This window comes from Tasmannia lanceolata, unplaced genomic scaffold (genome assembly GCF_043159265.1).
Source record: "Tasmannia lanceolata isolate RefF3 unplaced genomic scaffold, GAP_Taslan_0.1 ptg000008l, whole genome shotgun sequence".
Lineage (NCBI taxonomy): Eukaryota > Viridiplantae > Streptophyta > Magnoliopsida > Canellales > Winteraceae > Tasmannia > Tasmannia lanceolata.
The window spans coordinates 59,009,513-59,022,682 of NW_027518685.1; the positions used below are offsets into that span (position 1 = coordinate 59,009,513).

The window sequence follows — 13,170 nt, forward strand, 5'->3', positions numbered from 1 at the left end:
ATAATATAATCATGGGGTGGGCTATTGGGTAGAGTTGGTGACCCAATGGTTACATGGTTTATTGTTGGTAGTTTTTGCTAAACGGAATGTTGTGTTTATTATCTAACTAATTTAAAGTTATGATCCTTATGTTTGGCTCAAAGATCTTGCTAGGCAAGTGAGAGAATGTTAGGAAATAATCCTAACGGTGGATATGGCTGTTGCAAGATCGACGGTCAAGATCATTTGGTGTGAAAAGGTATAAACGTTTGAAAAAAAAGAGACGTTTGGGGAGAGGGATCGGCGCGAGGAAGAGTCGCATCTCTTCCCACAAATGATTATAAAAAGGAACTCTTGGGTCCTATTTGCTCACAACAAATTCTTTTCAATCTTTAAGAATCCACGCTTGAAGAGAAAGAAACCGGTCCCCATCACCGACTATTGTGTAGCGAAGAGAAACTGCGAGAGAAAGAAAAACACGATTCATGGCTTCCGGTATGATTTTTTTTCATTTCAATTCAATCCCTATTGTTCTGTGATTTTCTGAATGTTGAATCGCCAAGATCTGTTGCCGGTGTTCATATTGAAATTGAGCACTAACATCCACAACAAATACTGATTGCAGCCTAGATGTTCCTTGTGAAAATTACAGTCCTTATTATGATGGCGCCATCCTTCTTACAAATACAGCAACATTAATGATCACAACACATTTTTGTGAAATATCATTTACCATGGGAGGATAAGTCTTGGAATGATTAAAATCATAGTATTTAGAAACCATATCAACGTGAAAAAAGATCCAATTCAACATTAGATTGCAGATTCTTATATGGATGATAGAAGGGAGGCTTTTGTTCTTATAAGTGTCACTATGAGCAAACAATAATAACAGAATTGTCTTCATTTATTTTTCTTGGTAAGCCGAATGTGAAAACCATTTGGAAAGGCCAAGCCAGGAGTTCGGACAATCTCTCCTCCTTTCACCTTCTCCCACCTGCCATTTCAAATTTTGAACAGTCAGATACATCACTTTGGAAAAAGACTGAAAAGGGATTATTTTTGGACAAATAAAAAAAGAAGAATAGAGAAGGTGGGCTTAATATGAGATAGAGTGGAAATGCTCATTTCAGCAATAGAGTAGGTGGGTTTAATCCTTTAAGCCTCTTTTGTATAGATGGGTCCACCACTAGATTGGTAGGTTTAAAGCCCGGCCTGGCCGGTCTATTATGCTTACATCACCCAATCTCTGTTGGTCAGTGATCAACTTCAAGTCATGACAAAGATTTTTGGATCTAAACAGAGCCTTTTAGGCCTATTTGGTAAACATCAATTTTTGGAAGGCTTGGCCGATTTAGGCTTGGCCCAAACCATTCATTTGGATCACCCCAATACAAATAGCTTGGGCCCCAAAACTCATGTTCAAAGGATGATCCTAACCTTTTGATCTGCAGAAGAAAGCACATAAATAGAAACTCAACAGATTGGAGGGTTATGATCATCCTTTAAATATGAGTTTTGGGGACCAACCTATCTTGGTTCTGGCAATATAAATGAATGGCTTGAATCTTTGAACAAGGTGGGGCCAGTCCACTTTGCAAAATAAGCCCAGGTAGAAATGATGGAAAAGGAGTGGAAATATCATTGCCAAATAAATATGTAGACAAGTTAAAACGGCACCTGTATTTTGTAACCAAGTGATGAAGGCAAACCATCATCAGTAGTTTGCTGTAATTCGCCCCCACGCAAATCCTCATCCCCCCTCCGAAAGCCATGAAATTCTTAGACCCACGATTTATATCCACGCCCTGTGAAGTTAATCCCCACTCAAATAGCATGAATGTATGCTGTAAACTTTGTTATAAGAAAGCATGAGAGACGAAAGCACTAACATAATTTGCACCTCTAGGAAAAATTTTCAACCAGAGTAACATACCTCCCATCGCCATGGATTGAAAGAAAGTGGGTCCTCATACGTGGCAGGGTTTAAGTGAACAGCTGGAGGACACACCATAACCCCCCACGCTGCCGGAATTGTATGTCCTGCAATTTATGACAAATTGTGAAAATTGTAAGAAGATCTTGTGAAAATTGGGCGTAAAACAAATTTTATACCCATTTTTTCACTTAAAAATTAATATCGAATTTGTTTTACGCCCATTTTACATAGAAAGGAACAGAGCTTCTAGGATTCTATGGAAATGTACAGAAACACATATTAGACAAGCAAAATACAACTGAAGAAGACGAGATTTATATGGTATTACATTTTGTGACTATATCCACTGGCGAAGTTTATCCAAGATCTTCGACTATAGGTGAAGGTTTTGAAGTATAAATAATTTAAATAACACATACTCTAACAGCTTAAGCTTTTGGAGTAATTGGTTATTTCACATGGTATCAGAGATTGCCTCACGGAAGGTCCTAGGTTCAAAACCCAACAACTCTTTGATATTAAATATTGGCATGTATGGCCGGCCAACCCAAAAGAAGGGATGCATGTGTCACATGTACGGCCAACCCAAAAAAAGAGGTGTCATATGAATATGAATGGAATAAAATTCAAGACATAAGTATAATAAAGCTAAACTATATATGGAATAAAGTCCTAGATATTTTATGCTTATAGGGACAGCGGTTGACGTTATTTGCATGCCCATATTGTAATCGCAGGAGATCATAGGAGTATGCATGGAATAAAATTTGAGACATAAGTATAATAAAGATACACTTTGCCTAAATATGACCATACTTGGCCTCCTTCGGGGCACGTGGTCCATTTGATTAAATGGGGGATAATAGCTCAAGCGGTTCTTCACCATGGGAATAGCAAGCCGAGGTTTAGTTTACCCCTGGATAGACTTGCTATCCTCTGTTCAAATCCACTTTTATCCTTCCAAAAAAAAATATTACCTAAACAAAAATGATAACAACTAACAAGATAACTTCAAGAGAAACTTATACAAGAGCAAGATAATCGAGCCTAGGAATAAGTTTTTTTTTAACCCGGAATTGTACACTAAGGCCCGGGGCGGACCCGAACTTGTGCACTAAGGCCTAGTCAAGCCTAGGAATAACTTATCCAAGGATTTCTATCTCATGGTGAACAGCCTGAATGAGATAGAATTCCTTGGATAAGTTGTTCCAGGGATTGGCTACCCGGCCTACTTGTATAATTTAACTTGAATCACTGTGATTGGCTAACATGCTTGTGTACGTATGGTATAGTATATAGTATATGTTATCCATTAGGGTTGTTCTCAACATGAACTGAAATAGTAAACATATCTGCAAGGATAAAACACACCTCAGCTTGCTATTCCAATGGAGAAGAAACCCAGTGAATCCAAGGGTTTAAATTTCGACTGAAATCTTGTAAAATCACAGAAACATCTCGGTATGAAATCACAGCCGAAAAATAGATAAGATTCTTCACTACTGGTATTTATTTTTCTTTTTTGTCATTTTTATAAATCTTAAAAGAATCTCATTGTTCTTCTCTTTTCTCCGAGTGAAGTTGACTTTTTAAGGGTTTCTGTCAAAATGTCTATCAATAGAAAGTTAGTTTTTTTATTAGAAAAGTTCATATATGTTTCGCATATTTCGACTGAAATTTTTAAGATTTCGAGTGAAATCTTGTATTTTTCCAAATTCATGTGGATTTTATTTCATTAACAGCCAAAATAAAAATATTTCAGCTGAAAATAAGTCTTTCAGCAAAAATTTAAAACCATGATTCTGATAGGATAACTCAAAAAGGATAACCTGCTACCTAGCTAACTATGTATGCCACACAAACAAACCTTGAGAGTGCCAAATTAACCATTTATTGTGTGGGATATCTGCAAATGTTTGTGATTTAAAGGAAATACAAGATATACTCAAAGGGTTCTTTATTTACCTTTGATCTTGACATCCTCCAATGTTCTTCTGAATATCCCTGGTGCAATGTTAGCCAATCTGAGTGTTTCATTGATAACCTGCATTTGCCATGTGGGCAATTGTAATTAAAAATAGTTTTACTTGATTTTTGAATTTTAAAACTAGTTTGTTTCAAAATTTTAATTTTCCTATAATATCTCATTGCCCCTTTTTGGATTGCAAGAAAACATTTCTGATTGACAATTTCTACAGGGAAATTTTTTTCCTATCCACGATTTAAAGTGAAATGATATTATTATGGTTAATTTCCCAGAATATTATCATAAACTAAATGTTTCTCTAAGCAAAAAATGAATAGGATTGGTTCAAGTTATATTTTTCCTTGTGTAAAAAGAGTAGGAATTTAAAAAAATATTCATAGGCTGCTCTCTCATGCAACAATGGACGTTCCGCAAAATGACTTCTGCGATGGACCCTAGCAAATCCCTTTTCCTTTAGGCTCCGTTCACTTGTTTTCCGGGGAAAGGAAAAGAAAAGGTTTCCCGAGAATTTGACGTGGCAAAAAGGAAAAGAAATCCCGAGAAATTGTGCAGGAAAAGGTTTCCCGCGCCTGTTCACTTGCGCAGGAAATCCTGGGAAACTGTGCAGGAAAAGGTTTCCCTCTCTTGTTCTTATACTGAAAATCCGAAAAATTCATAATTTTCAGCTGATGAAATTAAAAAATTAAAAGCGACGAAAAAAAAAAAAACCCACAACTGATCAATGAGAGGGTTAAATGGTCATTTGCTTAAAAAAAGTGGAATTTGTGTCTACAATCTATATTATTCATTTGTTTGCCCACACCAAGGATACGGTATCCCAAAATTCTTTCATAATTAGACAATTTTTAGGTGTGCCCCAATGTGTGTTACGGCCATTTGTAGGTGAGCCTATATTTTGAAAAATACAATGAAGCCCACTTTGTTCGAAGATCCAAACCATTCAGTTGTTTTGGTCCCAATATTTATATATTATGCCTAAAAAATCATCGCCATTGGATGATCTAACCCTCTAATTTGTTGTATTTGCCTTGATGTTTAGTTTTCAGAACTCCAATTTACAGGAAAGGAAGGATAGCAGAGACAATTCAGAACTCCAATTTTAAAAGGGAAATAAAAAATATTTACATTAAACTCCTATTCTCAGAGAATTCCTTCACCTGTCAAATTTTAAACTCCAATTTAAAGAGTTATCACTAGTTAGCAGATTATCTTTGCATCCATCTAAGGTATAATAGCTTCTCAAAATTGTTAAATCCATGAGATCATGTCTCACACACATCTCTTTGTCTATTGATTTTCTTACTTTTTGTGGGCAAAAAGGGATCACTTCAAGGTTTATAAAAAAAGATTTTTTGTGGGCAAAAAGGGATTTTTTCTGCTCCTGCACATTGCTTTTCCAAAGAACCCAGATCTGTTTTCATAAAAAACGAAAATAAAAATCGGAAAAATTTGCACCACATACAAAGGCCGATAAAAAAAGAGATTTCCGTTTTTATTATCATGTTAGGATGAGATATGATGATGAAAGAACAACACAGAGATGAGAGAGAGAGAGAGAGAGAGAGAGAGAGAGAGAGAGAGAGAGAGAGAGAGATTGACTTACAACTCTTTCAGGTAGATGCAAGGAAGAGGACAAAGTTTTCCATGGAAGGATGGAGGAAGAAGACGATGTAGGGCTTTGTTATGGAAGAAGATGATGTAGGGTTTTTTACCCACCCACTGACTTTACTCTTTCACCAAACCCAGCCACGCCACTTTATTTTCTCGGGAAACCGAATCGCACCCAATTAGTGGGATTTGGTTTCCACAAGAGTGAGAAAAGATCTCTTTCCACGTCATTTTTTGAAAATCCATGTCATTTTTACTTTTTCCACATAGGCACTGTTACTTTCCCAGGAAAGCAAGTGAATGCTGCTATTTTAGCTTTCTCGGGAAAAAAAAGGTGTGTTTTTCCGGGATTCGTTTTCCCGAGAACGCAAGTGAACGGAGCCTTACAAACTTTTCTTGAAAAATTATGCAATCCAAAAAGTTTAGTCCTACATGTGGAGAAAACTTTAACACCCTCATAAATGGTGTTCGGCACTACCAAGTTTTGACAATGGGCCCAACTCACCTTCTATTTTATTATTTAACAAGTTGTCAGAAGCTATTACAATTCCCAAAGTGCTCTCAGCAGCCAATCTAGGGAGAAACGACAAGGTGAGTTCGGCCCATTATCAAAACATGGTATTTCCAAAATCAGAAAGCCTTTTGGAATTCTCTCTAAAAAAATGGTTGATGAGAAAGAGCAACTAAATTTACTCACCTGAGAAGTGAAAGTCATGGATTTATATTCGTCCCAAGTGATTTTGGATTCTGGATCTTTCCTTCTTCTCAAAATCTCTTCGTGTTCTTCCTGTAAAAACACCCCCATGTATTGAAATCGAAAGCAGAATTTCCTATGTCAAGGAAAGCAGAAGATAAATGTTAAAAGTATAAAAGATAAAATAATGCCATCTCCAAATGCTTAAGCGTTTGGAGTAATTGTTTCACAAATCACATGTATGACCAAAGGTCCTCAGTCCGAAACTCCCTGATACTAAAAATCCACATGCCACCTCAAAAGAGGGGCCACACAGGGGCCGGAGCCAGGAATTTACGCTTGGGAGGCCAGACTAATTTACACTTGCTTGCATCGGTCATTGAGGGCTGTAGCTACTAAACTAACTAAGCCACTAATTTTTTGGCAAAGGGATCAATACTCTAAAAGGGATTTTGCAAATCATTGGGGGCCCCGTGGCCACCACCATGCTACATGTGCCTCGGCCTTGGGGCTACATGTGCCACATGTAGGCCAACCCTAACAAGAGGGGCCACACATGAGGGAGAGTGTTAAAGTATAAGAGATTAAATAACTTCATTCCCAATTGCTTAAGCTTTTGAAGTAATTGGTGGTTTCACAATAAAAAAGAAAAACATCACTGACCGTTAACTTCTCCAACACTTTAGGGTGGTCTGTAAGAAGTTTTATTGCCACAGTTAGAGCAACAGAAGTGGTCTCATAGCTGACGAATAGCAAAATAAAGATCATATCAAGAGCAATAGCTTCTGTTAAGAGACTCTGCTCTTTGTTCATGTCATCAATCACGCGATCGAAGAAATCTCCATGTCGTTTCTCTGGATTAGCACGTCTATAATGGAGCATGTTCTTCAACAATTTCAGTACGTTCTTCCTCCCCTGTCAATACCCAATTGCTTGATTTTTTATACAATTAAAGACCCTTTTTTTCTTTTTTTTATAAAAGGAAATGATAAATGCACTGGCAAGTTTGGATAATGGCACTACTCACTTTACTGAACGCATTACTCCGTTTGGTTGCCGGGTTTCTTTTTTTTTTTCCTGGGATTTATGTGGGAAAAGGTAGGAGACAAGAGAGGGGACAAGTACGTTCTTCCTCCCCTGTCAATACCCAATTGCTTGATTTTTTATACAATTAACGACCCTTTTTTTCTTCTTTTTTATAAAAGGAAATGATAAATGCACTGGCAAGTTTGGATAATGGCACTACTCACTTTACTAAACGCTTTACTCTGTTTGGTTGCCGGGTTTTTTTTTTTTCCTGGGATTTATGTGGGTAAAGGTAGGAGACAAGAGAGGGGACAAGCATTAATTAGAGAAAAATATTATGATGAGTGGAGAGAGAGGGTAGAGAGAGAAAGAGAGAGCACCATTTTCAAGACAAGATTTTGCTGATGTCACCAAGAAAAAGCTGATGTGACCACTAAATATTCTCCCACATAAGGAAAAAAAAAACCCAGCAACTAAGATTGGGTATTTGGGTGTTGCTTGATTTTTTGGAATAGAAATGATATTTTCATACCCTTTCCGGAATCAGCATTTCACCCCATTTTAGGCTGCCTTTGGATTGTGAGAATCAGGTGCTGGAATCGGCGCATGATTCCAATTCCACCCAATTCCAGCATTTGGTTAAAAAAAGAATGGAATCAAGGAGGCGGAATTGACCCCTGTGAAGAATTAAAGGGGGAAAGAATGCCGGAATCGATTTCGCACTCCCAGAGGTTGTATTATGATTCCTTCCCAATCCGAATGGAATTTTTATTTGAATGTTTTTGAATTACAAATTTTATTTTAGTTTTTTTTGTCTCATTCTGTTTAGAGGAACATAATAAGAATCAGAACATGATGTCAAATCCGATTCCTGATTCCAACAATCCAAAAGGAGTAGTTGTTTTGCTTGAAAATAAGTACTTCTTAGGAAAATGCAAAGGATTGTAGGAATTTTCAAGAAAAGTTTGAAAAAGGTTTTCAAAATTTTGGGAAATGATATCAACATTCCAATGTTTTGATATCACGCTCTACTAGCTTGTTTTTTAGTATTTAGAAGGCGGTCAAAAACAGGTTATAACAGTTCCCAAAAAGCTCTCACTAACCCATTAAATACTAAAAGACAAGCAAGCAGAGAGTGAAACATTGAAGTGCTGATATCATTTCCCCAAATTTTCCTTGTTTCCCGTTGTTTGATTACATAAGAAAAAAATTAAGTTGAAGCACTGCCACTTCAGGTTTTATTTCCATAACAAAGAATTTATAATGATATTCCTTCAAATAAATCAAAATCATATGATTTTCCTCTAAAAAAATTCTAAAATATTTCTGAGAGAATTGTTTTTCTTACAATCCAAACACAGCATTTCCTGATATTATTAAAGTGTAAATGAAGAGAAAAGTGACATTATTAAAACAAAAGAGTCCAGATATCGACAAACTTACCTGCATGCATCTATAATAAGCAGTGCCAGGAATATAAATGGGAAAGGAGATCAGACCCTCAAAGAAGGCCACGAAGTTTTCTCTCAATTTTTCAGACGACTTTGATCCATCATAGCTTACCAACTTTTTAGCAGTAAAATCAAATATCATCTGTTAAGAAAGAAAATCAAGGAGCTAAGTATTTTTCTTCTTAATTATAAAAAAGAATCAATGGGAATTGCATGCCCATAATATGATATTCCTGGACATAGATTGGAAACTCACTGAGTCGACTAGGTCACATTTGTAGCCAAAATAAACAATGACTTGGTTGTGGCTTAAATTACTCATTGATTCAACTAAAAAGAGCCAAATTGATGAACATAAAAAGAGCCAAATTGATGAACATAAAAACACACAATTATGATAAATTAATCTTTATACATGCTTATCAAACTAACATGATATGCATGGGTTGCATCCAAAATGAGTAGATAAATATAGCATCACGTCACCCTTGTCACCTAAGTGGAATCAGATTTTCCTAAGAGTTACATTTGGTTATCCTTTTATTATGTTAATTTATTACTTAAGGGACCATTTGGATACATGGATTTTATAATAATCCTGGATTTTACAAACCAAAACTTGGATTTTATTAGCTAAAACTTGGATTTTACAATCGTGGAGTATAAAATTAATCCATGTATCCAAGTGGCTTCGAAGGATCTCTTTGGATACCACCCAAATCAGCCTTTTTTTACAAATCAGATTATTTTAAGTTAGTCTTATTGTGAAAGGGGACATTAAGGCCAGTTTGATCAAATAACGCAATATGCATAGAAAATTATATGCAAATATATTTCAGAGGTGTCCAAAGAGAGATTGTTTCACCTCTGTCATGACTTCTCACTTAATTGATAGAAAAAGTGAGAGGTTGATTTTGCGCGGACGCTCTTAGGGTTACAACTTGGGTCGGGTTGAACCCAAAAAAAAAAAAAAAAACATGGGTCAGATTGTGTTTAAGTCGGGATGGGGTCGGGTTGAGGAAGCTGAACCCGAGTCAGGTTGGGTTCTAGTTCAGTTTGAAGTGTCGGGTTGACCCGACCCACATTTAAACCAGACATTAAAAAAAATTACCATTTTTGTGTTTTGTGTTTTTTAGATCATAAAAACCTAAAGGGGAAAGAAATCACCATAGCTGGGTCAACTTGACCCAACCCGACTCCACCCGACCCAAATTGGAAAATCGGATTTGGTTCGGGTTTGGTCAAGTTGAGATATTAATTTTTTGTGTTGGGTAGGGTTAGTCTTCATTGGGTTGAGAGTTGGGTCAGATACACACCAAGAAGCACTTAGTCATGGCAAACACATGAAACAGCCTCCTACAAAGAGCCCCCCTTTGAATGACACAAAAGTTAGTTTGGATTTCTTGGGACTTTCACATAAAGGAATTTTGTGGTTGGCTGTTGATTTTTTCTCAACCACGTTGATTTTTTCTCAAAGTAAAAGTCAAAAAAAGGGAGTTTAACCTTGATAAATAATCAAGGGGGGAGAGTTTTTTCTCTCTCTACCTCACATATGCAAATAACTTTAGGAGTATCTAAAGAGGCCCGAGTCTTCATTTCTTGTCTTAGGTTTTCCAACTGTGCTCTTACTTAGCCCTATTTTTTTAGGCTACTGATATTGGCACTACAATGTTTTAATAATTGCACAAACTCAGCTTGTCTTTTTTTTTTCTTTTTAAGAGCTTTGGGGAACAGTAATAACCTCTGACTTCTGTTTAAATAATAAGAGACAAGATGTATTAGTGCAATTATCAAAACAAGGCAGTGCCAATATCCGTAGCCTTTTTTTTCAAAAGGCCACAGTTTAATTGGCCCATCTTTTTCATCCTTTAAGGTTCTTTACTTACACTGGCCGCTGCTTCTCTTAATTCTATAGAGGGTTCCTTTGACCATAAATTGAGAGTCCTTTGTACAACTGGATCGACTTCATGAAGGTGATTTTCTTTTAAGCTTTCAATGCCAAAGAAACTCAAGATCAAGTTCTTAAGATGCTTGTACATGAAACCATGTAAAGCACTAGGATTTTGGCTTCCTAAAACCTCTTTAAAACTATCAGGATACCAGCTCTGGAACACACGTCCTTCTTGTTGGAAGATGAAATGGTTGAATTCTTCATCTGTTGAGATTACAAACGGCTTACCCACCAAACTAGTTTTAAAGATCGAACCATATCTGAAACCATATAAAGCATTTGTATGTTAGAAATGGAAGAAAGAAAGGAAAAATAAGAGAATTGTACTAAAACTTTTCTTTTGGATTTTTGGTTTCTTTCTCTACATACCTCTCCATACGTTTCTTAATGAAAGGGTTAATATCAGAGGATGTATAAGGGGAAAAGAATGAAAAAGACTCTCCCAAAAGTGGGAAACCCATGGAGCCAGGAGGGAGCTTCCCATTGCACTTGGGATTTTTCCATCTGTAAATCAAGTGACTAAACAACACTATAACAAGTGTCCCAAGGCACAACGCAACAGGCCACATTTTTTTTTTCTTGCTTGCTATTTTTTGGGTGGGAAAAGCTAGGTTTTGCAAGTGAAGGGGAAGAGAGCACAAGGGAAGGAGGGGAAGGTGTTTTTAGTTGTAGAAAGTTACCATAGAGGAACCATACTAGTAATTTGTAGTATTACTTTAAGCATTCTATTATGCAGGAAAAATAAGAAAAAGGCATGCAGAATGCATGAACGCTACCCATGCAATAGACGCATACTATTTTGTTAAGTAAAATAGCCCATGTTTAATGTATGAGCATAACGATGCAACAAACTTAAAACCATATGCATGCATTTTTTTTTTATGAAATAACAGATCGACGTAAACAGGAAATCAGCACTTTAAGTGGAACCAACAAATGGAGAGGGAGAGAGAGAGAGAGAGAGAGAGAGAGAGAGCTTCAGCATTTCCTTTTTTGAATGATTTGACACCATTTGATCTGAACCCTACAATAATAACATGATCTTAGCCGCTCATCATCTTAACAAAACCATAAATGAACTTGCTTAGTTTGTCAATTTGATTGAAAAAAACGTTACAACCGAAAAAATGTAGTTATAGTGACATGCGGAGAGAGACAAGGACAAATAAAAGAATGATACTGAGAAGCGACTAAACAGGCAGTTCGAAGAGAGAAATTTTGGGAAGTCTTCTTTTGGTGGGTAGATTTTTTAGGGGTGCCCTTCGGTGAAAAGAAGATGCCCTTTGTGACTGATACCTTGAGGAGTGTAGAGTGTGTGTGACAGCCCTTACACCCTTTTACTTAAGAAGTCAATTTGAATATATATATATATAAACAAGAAAATTTTTAAAATTTGAATTTATAGTTTCTAGTTGAGAACAAGAGGGATTTCTAGATTTCAATGTCAAATTTTGATGCACGAGCACAAGAGGGATACGTGGACTCGTTTAGGCAAACCTCCAAGATATAATTAGTTCAGCTTTTTGTGATTACCACCGATGTGCTTTGCTCGATGATCCTGCTTCAGTTGGCATCATAACTAAGGATGGCATCGCCATGTGCATGATAGGATGACAAGGTCCTGCATCGAACAATGCCTAGGCTGATCTGGTCAAAGAAATTGAGGAACTTAGACAAAGGGGACGGAATCTAACGTATTACATTGCATTGATCTTTGACGTTTATGATGATATCAACGGTGAAGATGAAGATGAACATGAAGACAAACTGGTCAACAAAAAGGATGCATATGGAGCCGAGAGCAATTCACTCATAGTATCTTTTCTATTTCTACGACCTGATCAAGGCATATTTTCCATTCTATTATTGAGAGTTATTCATTGATGACCGATAGTGAAGACTGCGAGAACGGTATGCCTGAAAAATATTCTCTATAGAAGAAGTTGTCCACCCACTTGTAGATGAGTTCATGTATCTCATTCTCGATGCCTTGCTGCTAGGGTTAGAGTCGAATATTACTATTCAAAGTAGTTTTTAGTCATTTGAGAGTTAAGGAGTTCTAAGATTTGTGGATTTTTGTCATGATGTCTTCCTTGACAAACAATCAAATTTATAGGAAGACAACTGAAGCTCGAGGTCATTTTTTTCAAGAGGGGTTTGAAAACTCGAGGTCATTTTTTTTCAAGAGAGGAGGTGACTGATGCAGGAGTGCATGCCTGATGACCTAGATCATATGTCCACATGATGATGTGAGTCACATGTCCACGTGATGATGTGGATGAATTTTCCCCAAAGGACCAACCACATCACTTGATGAATGGGCACATGAAGCCAACATACAAATGACCACTTGACCAAACACATGGCAGTATGGACCCATATGCTGGACCAGACGCATGGGCCCAAATAGCTGAGGGGTTATTCCTTAGTTTCCATCTATGATTCTGTTAGTGATTTTGGATTTTCAAAATCATGTATTAATGTTTGGGAAAATGTTTTATCAAAAGCGTTTGGGAAAAAGAAAATGTTTTCTTG

At 36.8% G+C, this 13,170-nt stretch overlaps 1 protein-coding gene across 1 annotated transcript; it reads right to left on the reverse strand.

Moving 5' to 3' along the window:
• Positions 1-734: 734 nt before the first annotated feature.
• On the reverse strand, positions 735-11,333 carry LOC143885396 (cytochrome P450 87A3-like). The gene is made up of 9 exons (XM_077389551.1): positions 11,005-11,333; positions 10,571-10,895; positions 8,677-8,826; positions 6,871-7,122; positions 6,211-6,300; positions 3,884-3,962; positions 1,916-2,022; positions 1,660-1,787; positions 735-976 (listed from the first exon to the last, which is right to left on the reverse strand). The coding sequence occupies exons 1-9, from the start codon at positions 11,202-11,204 to the stop codon at positions 883-885; spliced, it is 1,425 nt and encodes a 474-aa protein (XP_077245666.1). The 5' UTR covers positions 11,205-11,333; the 3' UTR covers positions 735-882.
• Between the last annotated feature and the right edge of the window lie 1,837 nt (positions 11,334-13,170).

Bases quoted from the DNA above. Each gene is read 5' to 3' on its own strand.
- LOC143885396 (XM_077389551.1), bottom strand. From the start codon at position 11,204: ATGTGGCCTGTTGCGTTGTGCCTTGGGACACTTGTTATAGTGTTGTTT. The intron at 10,896-11,004 runs GTATGTAGAGAA...ATATGGTTTCAG, and splicing joins ATTAAGAAACGTATGGAGAG to ATATGGTTCGATCTTTAAAA. The intron at 1,788-1,915 runs GTATGTTACTCT...TTAACTTCACAG, and splicing joins TCAATCCATGGCGATGGGAG to GGCGTGGATATAAATCGTGG.